Genomic DNA, 14,848 nt, shown 5'->3' with positions numbered 1-14,848 from the left:
CCAGTCGGACGACTCGATAGTGATGGACCAACTTCCGTTCCCCGAAGGGGTCAAACTCTCGCGAGAGGCTTGCGGCTTCCTCTTCGCACGGAACCTGCTTCCAAGATGGTGAGTGTCTTTTCTGTCGGACTGAAATATCTCAGAAATCCGTGATCATCCAACTTTAGTCGCGCTTGTTTGTCACATTTATACATCCGATAAATCCTCCACAGCCTACTTGAGTGGGCTGGTGCGGAATTTTCAGTTTATTGCTGGTAATTTGACGTTTTAGCGCAGTTTGCTGTGGGATGTGAGCGGAGCTGTGTCGACGAGCGCCAACAGTTAACTTCGTTTTTTACTCCCGGTTATAAAGCGTCCACATGCCCGGCGTCTGCTGCTGGCACTCGTAGCTGTGGATTTAGACTCTGTGCTGCTTCAAACTTTAAGAAGCAGTCATAGTTCGAGGCGGTTAGCCCTCAGAGCTAACAGGCTTTAGCCTCGCCAAGCATGTTGGTGGACCCTGGCCGGGAGCTGGAAGTACTCTGATGTAAATACACAGTATTTCAAATAGTCGAAATACTGCTGGGATGTTGTAGTCGTGAGCTCTTTTTTTGAACAAAGCTGAAGCTGTGCAGAGCCGCAGAAGTCGATCTGTTTGGGCTAACGGGGCTGAACTAAGAGAAATCCTCATGATCCTCTAGCACACTGTGCAAATACATAAGTTAACATATAAAGATACGTGTTATATATGCAGCGTGAAGCTTGTAGACATGTATGTGTATTACTGCATGATCTTTGCAGACAATACATGTTGCTGTGTGCGACTCACTTTGTTTCCCTCTGCGTCTCAGTCTCTGGTCATCCCTGAGAAGTTCCAGCACATTCTTCGTGTCCTGAACACGAACATTGATGGCAGGAGGAAGATCGCCTTCGCCATTACTGCCATCAAGGTGAGCTCCTCCCTGAGACTGTGCCGCTTGTTACAACTGGATGTTTTTCATCATCACATCAGTTGCTCTGTTTTCTGTGATTAACACTTTGTCTCTTCTCAGGGTGTTGGCAGACGTTACGCTCATGTTGTCTTGAGGAAAGCCGACATTGACCTGAACAAGAGGGCCGGTGAGCTGACAGAGGAGGAGGTGAGGACTGTTCAGAGCTTTGAATGAAAACGGCGAGTTGTGATGCTTTTGTGTTGTCAGGAGATTTTGTCACTGGAGCTTTAGTGGTGGTTCTGAATCTGCAACAAGTATCACGAGTATTGATTTGTGAAGCGTTTGGAGGGTCGGCCCTCTGCAGGCCGGTCTCGAGCTCACAGAGGATATGGCTATAGAAATATTTTAATCGTCCTCAGAGCAGCGTCTTGTTTTACTGCATGAAGGCAAAGAGACGGCACTTTGTTCTGTGACGAACGGTGCTCACAAGTCGGAGGAGTGAAGTGTGGCTATCAGCAGCAGGTTAACGTTGGCACTAGGGCGATATGACCAAAAATATTTATCACCATATGCATTTGAAAGTTTGCGGTAACGATATAATTGACACGAGACAAAATACTTTACAGCTCCTCAACTTTGTTAGTGCAAAAACAAAAACCATCAATGTATTTTCACTTAAACAAGCAGCTGTTTTATCTGCATTAAAGTTATATAAACATGTAACAGTGCAAATTCCTCACTGACAGCTTAACCAAAAGGCATTTCCAGTGGAAACTGGCCGACGTATCCTCAGCATAACCATGTATAATATCCACAACACTTAAAAAGAGGTTATACACACACAATACGGTAACATTATGTTGAAGCACAGTACGTATCACTCCGCGAGGCTCCGCCTACGATAGCCGTAATGCTCCGACAATCCATCAAGCGGTGCGGCTTCGTAGCTTAGCAAAGTCGCACTGAAACATTTGACAGATTTTCGAGCGCCGTGCACATAAAATCGTTTCGAGGTCAGTAAACACAACCAGAGTTCATACATAAGGCACACGGGATTATAAGGGGCTCTGTCACTTTCAGAAAATCAAAGGATGATTTTAAGTGCGCCGTATTTTCCAAACAACACGGTAATAACGACGGCCCGCTAGCATGCGCTACCAAAAATAGTGCTTTGTTGTGTATCTGACGAAAGCTAAACCAGTTCCACACCAGTGAAGCTGCAGCATTTTTACAAACCAGTTCAGGTTCATCGTTTCATTCAATGATCCACTTTCGCTCTTCTCATTCTGTGTCGCTGCCATGTGCCTATGTAAACAAAGGCACTGCACATGCGCGTTTTACCCATATTCTATCGCTATATTTCATTTTCCTGTCGTTGCCCAACATGACACCGGTGTTACCGTGAACACCCAGCCCCAGTTGGCACACCTGCGCAGAAGGTGGTCACACCGTGCTGTATGAGTGTATCTGCCACTGCAATGCTCCGGTTTTTACACATTTAGACAAACGAGGGGGTAAAGAAGCACCTCCTGTCTCAAAGGGGAGCAGAGTGACGTGATCATCAAAGACATCATTGGTTTAGCTGAGGCGTGATGTTACCTTCAGGTGAGATTGTCTGCTCGATGGACTCTTCTGTCTGCAGAGCATTTTGCTTCACATCAGGATCAAAATACTTTGATTCCTGGATGAAGTTTGTCCTGACTTTGACGTGAAGCAGCAGATGTTTCCTCAGGCAGACGGTGTCAGTCTCCCAGACTTAAAGATCCTATCCTGTCGATCACCATATTCAGTTTCCTTGCGTAGTAACCGGAGCTGTTTGGTTGTCAGGTCGAGCGTGTGGTGACCATCATGCAGAATCCTCGCCAGTACAAAATCCCAGACTGGTTCCTCAACAGGCAGAAGGACGTGAAGGACGGCAAATACAGCCAGGTGGGTGATCGGCAGCTGCTGCTTTGTCTTCCATTCTCCAAGAATCTAAATGATAAAGTCAAGTTTTGGCTCAAACCTGAACGAGGTTCACACCAAAGTATTTGATTGGACGAGCTAGTTCGAGGCACCTGTGACCATCCCTGTGTCTGATTTCAGGTCCTCGCCAACAGCCTGGATAACAAGTTGAGAGAAGATCTGGAGAGGCTGAAGAAGATCAGGGCTCACCGTGGTCTCAGGCACTTCTGGGGGTAAGAGCTCAGTCCTTCATTCACGCTGCTGTGAGATGCTCTGCATCGACGCGTCCTCCGTTTATCCGAGTGCACAGATCTGTGAGCGGACACGTCCTGCAGAGCTCAGACTTCATGAACGTTTGTGTCACACTTGAGTAAACGTCTGCAGAGTGAGCCTGTCCTGAAAAACTTGAACTGTGAGCTCAGAAACGCCGGTGCAGCCTCTGCGTGCGTCCACACTGACATATTTTTTACCCAATTTTTGTTTCTAAAATAATGAGAGCCACATATGAAGACATTTGTTTTTAATTTTGATAAAACAGGCAGTATAATGTCCTCGTAGGGGCCCTTGTGGAGCACAATTTAGTATTTTGGTCTAGACGACCCAAAACGTGACGTCCGCATATGTGGACGCCAGATCCTAGGAGGTTAATAATGGGCTCAAACATTGTGATGCATGTCGTCCTGCTGATTTACAGACCAGTTAAACATCCTGTTGATGTTCCTGAAGCAGATGTTTGAGTTTCTGATGGTGGAGAGCTTATAAGTTTGTCTTTAAACTGAAGCCTTTAAAAACAAATGAAATCCTCAAACATGTTGAGTCCTGTTGTTACAGACGTCCTAACCTGTTTGTCTCTCTCCCTGCAGTCTGCGTGTGCGCGGTCAGCACACCAAGACCACCGGCCGTCGTGGTCGCACCGTCGGCGTGTCCAAGAAGAAGTAAACTGCCCCGCTTCCCTTTGTTTCAATAAAACACCACAGTTCACAAAACGTTCTCGTCCCCTGTGCTGTTTACTTCTCTCACCAACGAGCTGGGAGCTCCGCGGTGATTTATTTTGAAGGGACGTGGCGTCTCGGTGGACCTCAGTGAAGCAGTTTTGATGTTGTATTTAAATGTTGCACAGCTGAACGTGTTCTGTAGGATTTCAAACAAATCTGAGATTTTAGGCTGTTGGTACAGATGGAGCTGCTCAGTAACGATACGAGTGCTCTGAGTACGTCCAAGAGAAGACATCTGCACTTCAGACTAAACTTATTTCCCTGCTTTGCCTCAGAGGCAGGTTGAGAGCAGGATGAAACCAGGATAGAGAAGCTGAGCTTCAGTCGACACCCTGCAGTGATGCAGATGATGCTCCGGTGTGCAGACCTTTGTCTAACATTTCTGAGGGCAGGTTTGTTACACTGAGACACGATTAAGTTGGAGACACAAAAACAGAAGCTGGAGATCGAGTCCAACAGTTTATTGTGCTGCATTGATGACAGGAGGAAAGACAGTATCACACATCAGAAATGAAATATTGCTTCATTCTAATACAGAGACGTCCCACAGAAACAGATGTGGGGAAACGATATGGCTGCAGGAAGTTTAAAGTGCGTAAGAAGTGGAGCGAAGGCTTGAAGCAGCAGGACCCGAGCGGGCTCGTGAAAAACGCTTTTTCATGCCAGTGTTTGAAACGTGTTACTGCACAGCTGCATCTGTAGACGACGGAAACATTCAAGACTAGCAAAATATGAGCTTTTAAACATCTGTGTACAACTTTTTATTAAGGAAGTGTTTCAGAAAACTGCTCCTGCTTCATCTCTGCATCCAAAAGCGCCGCTGCTGACGCCGACGTTTAATTCACCAGTTTGTAAAAAGATGAAAAATTCCACTAAAGCCAAAAAAAGACTGTCGGTCAAATGTTTAATTATCATTTGATTTAATTTGGGAAATCCACCCTCTAGCAGCAGTGTCGAGGGTCAGTGCCGTGAAACGACCTCGTGAAAATAAAGCTATCCAGCCCAGCGACCTTTTTCTGACACGACTACACAGCTCGCCACGACCGGCTTCTACCGACAAATCTGAAAAATAGAATAAATTAAAAAAGCAGCCAGAGGTGCATGAGAAGATGAGCTGTATACTTTCACCTGGTCTCAAAAGCAGAGTGGGAGTGGGCTGGAGGACACTGAGAAAAACACGTTTGATCCCAAAGTTTTTCTTCTATTAAAAAAAGAAGCTTCTGACAGATAAACCCTGAACATTTCCATCTGGAAACACTTTCACAAAATTGACTCCAAAAATATTTAAGACGTATTTTTCCCGCTGAAAATGTGCGTCCATAAAGACCGCGCGCTCTTAAACTAGTTTATCATGTTTCGTACAGTTTCCAAAGTTCTGTTTTGGTCATTTCTGCAAAAAGAAAATAAAATGCATTTTTTTAATAGTCACATTTTGAATTGGTGCTTTTATTTTGGCACCGCATACACGTAGATATGAGGAAGCTGCTGCAGCTGCTCACTGTCGCGTCTGCATGTTAGCGAAGCATGGAGAACATCTGGCTTCGTCCAGCACACACGGCTGACTCGAAAGCATCAAAAACAGCTGGACTCCAGCAGCTGCTGCTTTAGTTTCACTCTGTAGACTCTCATCAGTTTGTCTGCTGAGGAATCAGCTCACATGTTACAGCCAGTTCAGCGAGGAGATGAAGAGATCCCGTTAATAACAGTAAATAAGAAAAACATGACGCAGGTTTTCTGTGAAACTGTGGCAGCTGAGCTAACTTATCATAAAAAACAAGAGAAATCAAAGAGCCACGCTGGAGAGGAAAGCAGTCCACCCCCTCAGGCCTCCCTCTGTGGGGTAGGAGGCTGCTGCTGCTGGGGCTGCTGCTGGGGCTGCTGCTGCTCTTTGGTGGGGGCGTAGTACAGCTCCAGAGGCTTCCTGACCTTCCAGTACTTCTCGTTCACCAACTCCAGAGTCAGCGAGCCGTTTAGGGTCTGAGAGAAAGGATGAGCATAAAGGTCAGATCACAAAAAAGCTTCTAATGGAATCGATCAGTCCAGATTTCCTCCATCGTACAACAAAATCACAGCAGGAACCAGCCTGACTGCACTACACAAAGCCCACTTTCTGTCCTGGGTTTTCACAATAAAAGCCCTAGACACACTCACTGTAATACAGTCCCGAACAAATAAAGCTGTAAAACCACCTGTTTCAGTTTAAGTGTTGTTTCTAGGGGTGGGGGAAAAAATGGATACTGTGTAGCATTGTGATACTTTGTTTGCTAATAATGTATGGATACAGGGACAGCAGAAATCGATATTTTGTTACAAAAAGGTTTTTGTGCTCTGACTTCAGAGCATGTTGATCCTTTTTCTGAGCAAGAATCCTGACATTCCTTCACTGTCCAAATGTGTTTAATAAACATGACAGTTTACTTATTTTAATTTAAGACATGTTTTATTTTAATTAAGTTTAAAACTTTTATATTTAAAGAAAATTATATTTTGTTTTAATTTACTTTCAAATTCTTCAGTTGCTGAAGGGGCTGCATAGTTTTCATAAACTGCATAGTTCAGAATAGCTATAATTGTACCAGATGGTTGTTCAGTTAAGTTGGACTAGACTGTAATACAAACCGTTCAGTTTGTCAACAATCAAACTGAAATGAGAGAAAGACTGAGTGTGAGACTTTGATATTAGAGAAAATGAATATTGATAAAGTTTATCTTTATGTACAGAATCTGAATATCGCAAAATATTTTTAAAAATTGCAATAATATCGTATTGTGCGTTAAGTATCGTGATAATATCGTATCGTGGGATGTGTGGTGATTGCCACCTCTAGCTGTTTCCAATAAAAACGGTTTCACTCCCATTTGTTGTTGTTGCATCGTGAAACTCTACTTGGAACCTTGTTAGAATCCAAACATGCAAAATAGGATTTGTTGCCATCTTTGAAGGCTTACCAGAGGTGAGCAACTTAACGCGTTTATTTAGTAACACCGAATGACCGAACCGCAGTTTCTGGGACGCAAATTTAAAATGAGAAGACTTCAAACTTCCCACTGATTTATATGTATTTTTTAAATCTAAGGCATCTTTTCAGGAGCGCACGTGTGCATCAGTCTGTAAAGATAAACTCATCCACAAACACAGAAGGTAAACGCAGCTTGAATAAAACGGGACTCGTTAACCGGCTCTGAAAGCCGCGTTCAGCCTCACTCACAGAGAACTGGCCTCCCCTCGTCATGATGTAGATGGTGTACTGCTTCTCGCTGACGTTGCTCAGACTCGTCCCCTCGCCGCTTCCTGCCATCCCTCCGTTTTCACCTCCCCCCCCCTCGGCTCGCGCCTCTTCTCCTCCTGCCTCCTCTCGCCCTCGGTCCTCGGGTTCGTTCTCGGGCCGTCGGTCCTCCAGAGCGATGCGCAGTGCGAGGTACTTGGACAGATGGTCCACCGTCGCGTTCGCTGTTGTCTTCACATATCTGACAAGGGAAAGGCAGATGATGGCGATGTGCTCTACCTCTGACAAATTAAACGACAGGCTCACCGCGTCACACCACGTTCATGTTCGTATTCACACATTTTTACTGATTTCTCGTCATTTTTTAGCTGTTTTTGGTCTCTGCCAGCCGAGCACCTGACTAAAGGATTCACACTTTCAGTATAAAACGTTTGTTCAGCTACTTCAGAAAAGCTCTGACCTGGTCTGGTTGTAGTCCTGGGCGTGGACCAGCTGTGGGTGTGGTCTGAACACCAGCTCGATCTCAGAGGACAGCCCCTCTTTGTGGCGTCTCAGCGGGGGAGTCGGGCTCCCGCTGTCCACCTCGGGTCCCGAGCCGTCATCGGACGGACGTGGCCGCTTGCGGCTCGGCCCGGCCTCCGGAGGGGTCTGACCACAGGGGTGTGGCGTGTGTGAGGGGGCGGAGTCGTGGGAGAGGTGTGAACGGGAGTCCCCATTGTCCTCCCCGCCACTGTAGGTGGTGTTATCACTCTCCTGAGTGGGCTTCTTCACCCGGTGATTCCTGCAGCGCCAAGGTAAACACATACAACAGTAATTATCATTCAGAGGGGAGGGGCTTAAACTTACAGGGTGTGGTCAGTTGTCATAACAGCAGCGGTGTTATTAAGTCCGGAACAGCAAGAAAAGGAGGAGCTGGGGAGAGGGTGGGTTGCAAAGCGGCATGCAGGCTGAAGCAGCGCAGCATGTGCGGCTCTATCCCGCCTGATGCTACGCTGTACTCAGGAGGACCCGCGGCGCTCTCTCGAGCGTAGAAACGTGAAATCATAGAACTGATCCGTGTCACCTCTCGGACCTGTAGCGGGCCTGCTGCCGGAGCCCCTCCTCGATGCTGGAGCTCAGCGCCTCCTTGTTGTGCAGCCGGTTGAGTCGCTCGAGGACGCGCCGTTGGTGGGCTTCGTACTCGTCGCGACTCGGGTAGATCTTCGAGATCAGCGCGTCGAAGTTTGAGTCTCTGCGCAGCGAACGTCTAGAAACCAGCTTCTTCCTGCAGGTCGGACACTCCTTGTTCCTGCACAGGGAAAAACGGCCCGAAGCTTAGTAATCACTGAATAATCGGCTTAAAATCAGTCAGTGAACACATTCAGCTACACAAACGTCACCGCGACACGTTTGTTCTCGTTGGGGACGGTGGCAGCATGTCGACCGCAGAAAACAACTCATCCACATTTATCTCCAAATTATTTCTGATTGGCCAAAACAAGCTGTGTGAACACGGCGATGGTGAATCAGGTGCAGCGGCAGCTCGTGCTCACCCAGATCGCAGCGCAGTGACGATGCAGTCTGAGCAGAAGCGGTGCAGACACTCTTTGGTGGTCATGGTGTTCTTCAGCATGTCCAGACAGATGGGACACATGAGCTCGCTGTGCAGAGAGCGAGGAGACACGGCTACCTCCGTCCCGTCCACGATGGCCTCCTGAACACACCAAACGTGTGAGAACATTTGCGGTTCTTCATTTCTGCTACATCACAGTTGGTGCTTTCAGCCGAGCTGTTTATTTTCTATATCTCTGCTCTGGGAACAAAGCTTACAAACTCATTTACCCTTCAGCAAACATCACAAGTTATTTCCTCACAGTTTCCTAAGACACTGCCTCTATTTTGCAGTGAGTTCTGGGCACACACAGCTTTACCTGAGGGCTCCTGTGCAGCTCGTACAGACTCAGCTCCCAGGTCTTACTGGGAGCCTGGATGTTTACCGGAGCTGCCATGGCTGCGCTTCCCCCCAATCAATCCTCACTGAGAGACAGGAGAGAAAACAATCAGATGCTCTCGTCATTTTATTACAGACTCAAAATAAACACAAAGAAATCCACATGAAGACATACATTTTTTTTTTTTAAGAGCAACACCTCCACATGCTGGACTGGCAGAATAACTCAATCTGTTTTTGTATGAACTCGTGCAGCAACAAACATTTGAATTCAGTCTCATCAGTCATCAGGAGCATGTCCACATCACATGTGCTGCACAGGCTGAAGCATTCAAATCTACCCACAAACATGCTGAACGATGCAATGCCAGCGATGTGGACTGTCAAGACTAAAACCAGTCACTGAGCAAAGACAAATGTAATATGTGTGTTAAATATTTGCTTGCTGTGAAATAACATAAAAGCAGTGGTGGTTTCTAAAAGTTCAAGTGTATGAGACGCTGAAAATAAATACACAGTTTCATGTAGTTGAATGGTGCATTGGAAAGAAGGAAAAACACTGAAAGTGTATTGTGCATGAAACAAATGCAAACGTGGCGATAGAGCCGCGCAGATGTGTGTCACGAGTTAATCTCGCACACAGAAATGATCCCTGCTAAATCCAGATCCGTTTCCTGTGCAGTTTGCTGGGTCTCTTCACTGCAAAGCTTTTTCCGGGCTAATTTCTGCAGAATGATGTGCAACATTTGACGTGTGAGAAGAAGAACGGATGTGATTCGGTGTGGCAGTGATCGTGCAGTTACACGCTTGCATGTGTAAACATCTCGGCTTTCTTCGCATGTTCGCATCTTTTTGGATTTCTTCCGTTTTTAAATGATTACAAAGGAACCGGATTTATTCTGAAAACAAAACCATGTAACTTCACAGCAGCCCCGCGGTCTCTGCTGATGATCTGTTGGGAACCACAGCTTATTTTTAGTTCCCACAAGAGGAACTCGCCAACAGCGGCCAGCCTTCAAACTTCCTGCAGGGACCGAACACTCCAAAGTTTGCGAACTTTGACGCAGTTTTGCGGATTTAACAGCCAAACGCTTTACATCCGTCGACGCGAACTGAAAAGGACGAAAAAGAGGAAAGAAGAAACTCACCTGACGTTTAAGTGACGGCAGCTGACACCGCTGCAGACACGGAGCCACTAGACCGCTACGAACAGCGCGCAGCGGGGCTCGGCTTCCCGCCACAGCCTTTACGATGTCGGCGGAGGCGTTTTACGTTGTCACGGAGCCTCGGTACAAAACTACAGCGCCCAAAAATATCAGGAACGAAACATTTTTCGACAGTCATAAGCTACCTAACATTAGCCGTGGCCATTTTTCCCTTCTTCTTCTGCGGCTCCCGGTAAAGCTGCGCACCGCTTTGCGGCGGTAGTGCCCCTAACGGCAGGTTTGGGTATTGCAGCGCAGCCCCAATCCCAGACTCGGCAACCACACACGTTTTATGTGTTTTAAAACACAAATAACTTAAACTAAAAATAATAACAAATCAAACATACCATACTGGTGGGATTTTAAGAGAACTTACTTTATTTTAAAGGTGCAGCAATAACTGAAAATGAATCACAAAAGAAGAACACGGGGAAATGATCACCAAAGTGCTAAAAGCGACTTCTTCCACCTTTTACACCTTCAGTGGGTTCAGAAAGCAGCAGGTGACAGGCCTGCAGTGAAATTCAGAAGTCATTTAAACTGATGAATTTTGAATTAATAAATTAAGCCCAGCATGGCCCAGCTTCAATCTCTTGTCCAAACTCGTACTTGTCCCGAACTCGAAAATATTGAGGAGGAAAACAAAATAACACTGGTCCCAAAGAGTCTGGTCAAACAATTTTATTGAACACACGCAGGGAGATGGATACTGCACACAGTCAGCATAGATCTCCACCCAAAAATACACAAGCAATTGCTTTTATAATGTCAGGGTTTGACGCCCCTTCTCGCGTTTTCCAAGAACATTATTTGCATCTTAATAACATTTTTTGCATTTTTTACAGACAATGGTCAATTTTAAGAGATAAATGCAGACACCGAAGTTCCCCTCCCTAGCATCTTCGTCCATATATGGCGATGAATCCACATCTTCTGTCACCTGTTACTAAGCAAACTCAAACTCCACAGGTTGCTGAATAGTTTCAGGCCTGTTTCTAGATTATATGGACTATATGTGTTTTGTAAGCGTGTATGCAGTTTTAACCTTCTATAGCTCCAAGTCACTGACACAATAGATCGCCCGGACATCGCGCCGAACGAGGCTTATGACCTGTCCTTAATTGACTGAGCTTTAACTCTTTAATAAGCACAAAATGCGATGTGTGTACAATTATTATGGCTGCACCTGTAATAAAAGGTTAATGTAAAGCCAGCAGGTTTAATAACCATCTTAATGCAATGTCAATGCTGCAGGATATATTGTAGCTGTAAAATAATTTCTTTAATTCCACATACTGTAAAGCCAGAGGCAACCAAACATTGGAAGTCTGTCTGTTAAAAGTAACAGACCCAAGGATCTGTTACGTTTAAAGGACTAACCTGTAAGAACCATTTAATGTACTTTAATACTCAGATTTTGACCTTTACTGTTTCACAGAGTTAAACAGGAGACACCCACAATTTCGACTTTAACTGCAGTTTAGCCGGAGCAAAGCAAAAGCAGAATCAAATAATAATGAAAACAGAGTCAAATGACCTGAATTATACTCGTCTAATTAACCTACTCAGAGCTAATGCTGACCCTGTTATTCTTCACACAGGAAACCCCATTAATAGGAACATTCAGTCCCATAGCAGTAGACTTGACTTCATGTTAAACCACACATTTAAAGAGTCAGACATTATTTTAGATGAGTGACTCCTTGGTGTCTTTTCACTCACACACTCCTTTATTTCTTCAAACACACACACATTATTCAGCCTTAGTGATTATTATAGATTATATGTTCTTCACCACTCTCAGACTCAGTGCTAAGTTCAAAGATTAATGAGGTCCAGGCACACAAAATTCACACATCAGGACAGACATGTCCAACACTCATTCCTCACATTCATTTCTTCTTCATATGAATCAGACTTATACTTTGATTTATAGCTGTGATTAAAAATAAAGATGCTGTGCACACTCCAAACTCTGCTTCTGCCCTCTGCATCATTTTCTACACATAAAGCTGGATGGACCGTTTAGCTGCTCTCAGATGTGCTGACAGGCAGGCTGAGGGGGCTTCAACCTCCCTCCGTTCCACTTTCTTTGACTCAAAACGAGCTTTTTCATGACGTTGTAATTTAGTTTGTTAGTTTAGTTTCCCTGCAGAAACCCTGCTGTGGTTCACACAACTGGGTTCATGAAAATTATTATTATTATTGTTGTTGCCGTTGTTGTTATTATTATTAGTTATTAATATTATTGTTGTCTTTTTCAGCACTTCATTACTTTGATGTTATTTAAAAAATATGTGAACAAATATGTGATGAGAAAATGAAATAATGATATACCTCATAAAAATCTATCGTATTTCACTGAGCTCCACTGATCAGGTCATAGTGACGAATCTCTTTATACAAGTGCAGCAGCTACGACTGTCACGATGACCAAAGTCAGGCTGATTTCATTTACAACTGCAGCCGCTGTGGCAGCTGTGCTTGTTGTTGGAGCAGCTGTAGTTGTTGTTGCTGCAGTTGCGGTTGTTGTTGCTGCAGTTGCAGTTGTTGTTGGAGCAGCTGTAGTTGTTGTTGCTGCAGTTGCGGTTGTTGTTGCTGCAGTTGCAGTTGTTGTTGGAGCAGCTGTAGTTGTTGTTGCTGCAGTTACAGTTGTTGTTGGAGCAGCTGTGGTTGTTGTTGCTGCAGTTGTTGTTGGAGCAGCTGTGGTTGTTGTTGCTGCAGTTGCGGTTGTTGTTGCTGCAGTTGCGGTTGTTGTTGGAGCAGCTGTGGTTGTTGTTGGAGAAGTTGTTGTTGTTGTTGGAGCAGTTGTGGTTGTTGTTGGAGCAGCTGTAGTTGTTGTTGCTGCAGTTGCGGTTGTTGTTGCTGCAGTTGCAGTTGTTGTTGGAGCAGCTGTAGTTGTTGTTGCTGCAGTTGCGGTTGTTGTTGCTGCAGTTGCAGTTGTTGTTGGAGCAGCTGTGGTTGTTGTTGGAGAAGTTGTTGTTGCTGCAGTTGTTGTTGGAGCAGCTGTGGTTGTTGTTGCTGCAGTTGCAGTTGTTGTTGGAGCAGCTGTGGTTGTTGTTGCTGCAGTTGTGGTTGTTGTTGGAGCAGTTGTTGTTGCTGCAGTTGCGGTTGTTGTTGCTGCAGTTGCAGTTGTTGTTGGAGCAGCTGTAGTTGTTGTTGCTGCAGTTGCGGTTGTTGTTGCTGCAGTTGCAGTTGTTGTTGGAGCAGCTGTAGTTGTTGTTGCTGGAGTTGCGGTTGTTGTTGCTGCAGTTGCAGTTGTTGTTGCTGCAGTTGCAGTTGTTGTTGGAGCAGCTGTAGTTGTTGTTGCTGCAGTTACAGTTGTTGTTGGAGCAGCTGTGGTTGTTGTTGGAGAAGTTGATGTTGCTGCAGTTGTTGTTGGAGCAGCTGTGGTTGTTGTTGCTGCAGTTGCGGTTGTTGTTGCTGCAGTTGCGGTTGTTGTTGGAGCAGCTGTGGTTGTTGTTGGAGAAGTTGTTGTTGTTGTTGGAGCAGTTGTGGTTGTTGTTGGAGCAGCTGTAGTTGTTGTTGCTGCAGTTGCGGTTGTTGTTGCTGCAGTTGCAGTTGTTGTTTGAGCAGCTGTGGTTGTTGTTGGAGAAGTTGTTGTTGCTGCAGTTGTTGTTGGAGCAGCTGTGGTTGTTGTTGCTGCAGTTGCAGTTGTTGTTGGAGCAGCTGTGGTTGTTGTTGCTGCAGTTGTGGTTGTTGTTGGAGCAGTTGTTGTTGCTGCAGTTGCAGTTGTTGTTGGAGCAGCTGTGGTTGTTGTTGGAGAAGTTGTTGTTGCTGCAGTTGTTGTTGGAGCAGCTGTGGTTGTTGTTGCTGCAGTTGCAATTGTTGTTGGAGCAGCTGTGGTTGTTGTTGGAGAAGTTGTTGTTGCTGCAGTTGTTGTTGGAGCAGCTGTGGTTGTTGTTGCTGCAGTTGCAGTTGTTGTTGCTGCAGCTGTGGTTGTTGTTGGAGAAGTTGTTGTTGCTGCAGTTGCAGTTGTTGTTGGAGCAGCTGTGGTTGTTGATGGAGCAGTTGCAGTTGTTGTTGGAGCAGTTGCAGTTGTTGTTGGAGCAGCTGTGGTTGTTGTTGCAGCAGCTGTGGTTGTTGTTGCTGCAGTTGCAGTTGTTGTTGGAGCAGCTGTGGTTGTTGTTGGAGCAGTTGCAGTATTTGTTGGAGCAGCTGTGGTTGTTGTTGGAGCAGCTGTGGTTGCAGTCGAGCTTGAAGTCTGTGTGTTGACTGAGGCTTAGGGTTAATGATGGATACATTTTACATTAACACCAAATATCAAATCCATCTCCTGCACACAGAATGATTTGTGGTTATTTTCTTAAACTTACCCACAAACAGAAGTAGGATGGCACAGATCTTCATCATCATTCTGGAAATGTGTTTGAATGCTTTAAAGATAAAATGACAGAGTTTAGTTTTTAGAGTTCGCACTGTGATACACAAAATTATATCACATAAAATTTAATGGAATTAAGAAAATATCCAACATATTTACTTAACTGAATATTTGGGATAAATAGAATTGAATAAAAATGTTAAAAATAGCCTCGATAAACGAAACAGTTTGAGATTATCTGAATAAAAGAAATATAATGCCATAAAAATCATGTAAAACACAAAACAAATCAGTGAGGTTGGACTTGTACAG

The 14,848-nt window shown here is 45.1% G+C and overlaps 2 protein-coding genes across 3 annotated transcripts; one reads left to right on the top strand and one right to left on the bottom strand.

Moving 5' to 3' along the window:
- Positions 1–3: 3 nt before the first annotated feature.
- Positions 4–3,841, top strand: rps18 (ribosomal protein S18). The gene is made up of 6 exons (XM_087835278.1): positions 4–108; positions 831–929; positions 1,032–1,118; positions 2,739–2,840; positions 2,997–3,088; positions 3,719–3,841. The coding sequence occupies exons 1-6, from the start codon at positions 106–108 to the stop codon at positions 3,792–3,794; spliced, it is 459 nt and encodes a 152-aa protein (XP_087691404.1). The 5' UTR covers positions 4–105; the 3' UTR covers positions 3,795–3,841.
- A 965-nt stretch (positions 3,842–4,806) lies between these two features.
- LOC102799299 (E3 ubiquitin-protein ligase RING2-A-like) lies at positions 4,807–10,408 on the bottom strand. Of its 2 annotated transcripts, none has more exons than XM_006809228.3 (7): positions 10,156–10,408; positions 8,988–9,093; positions 8,610–8,770; positions 8,141–8,365; positions 7,538–7,858; positions 7,060–7,318; positions 4,807–5,827 (listed from the first exon to the last, which is right to left on the bottom strand). In XM_006809228.3, the coding sequence occupies exons 2-7, from the start codon at positions 9,063–9,065 to the stop codon at positions 5,672–5,674; spliced, it is 1,200 nt and encodes a 399-aa protein (XP_006809291.2). In that variant the 5' UTR covers positions 9,066–9,093; positions 10,156–10,408; the 3' UTR covers positions 4,807–5,671. The 2 variants fall into 2 exon arrangements, with proteins under 2 accessions (XP_006809291.2, XP_006809292.2); XM_006809229.3 differs by having other exon boundaries at positions 8,150–8,365.
- Positions 10,409–14,848: the final 4,440 nt, after the last annotated feature.

Source organism: Neolamprologus brichardi, chromosome 22, assembly GCF_056152115.1.
Source record: "Neolamprologus brichardi isolate AB-2024 chromosome 22, ASM5615211v1, whole genome shotgun sequence".
Taxonomy (NCBI): Eukaryota; Metazoa; Chordata; class Actinopteri; order Cichliformes; family Cichlidae; genus Neolamprologus; species Neolamprologus brichardi.
The sequence above is the reverse complement of the archived record's forward strand: the minus strand, read 5'-3'. Positions and strand labels throughout refer to the sequence as shown.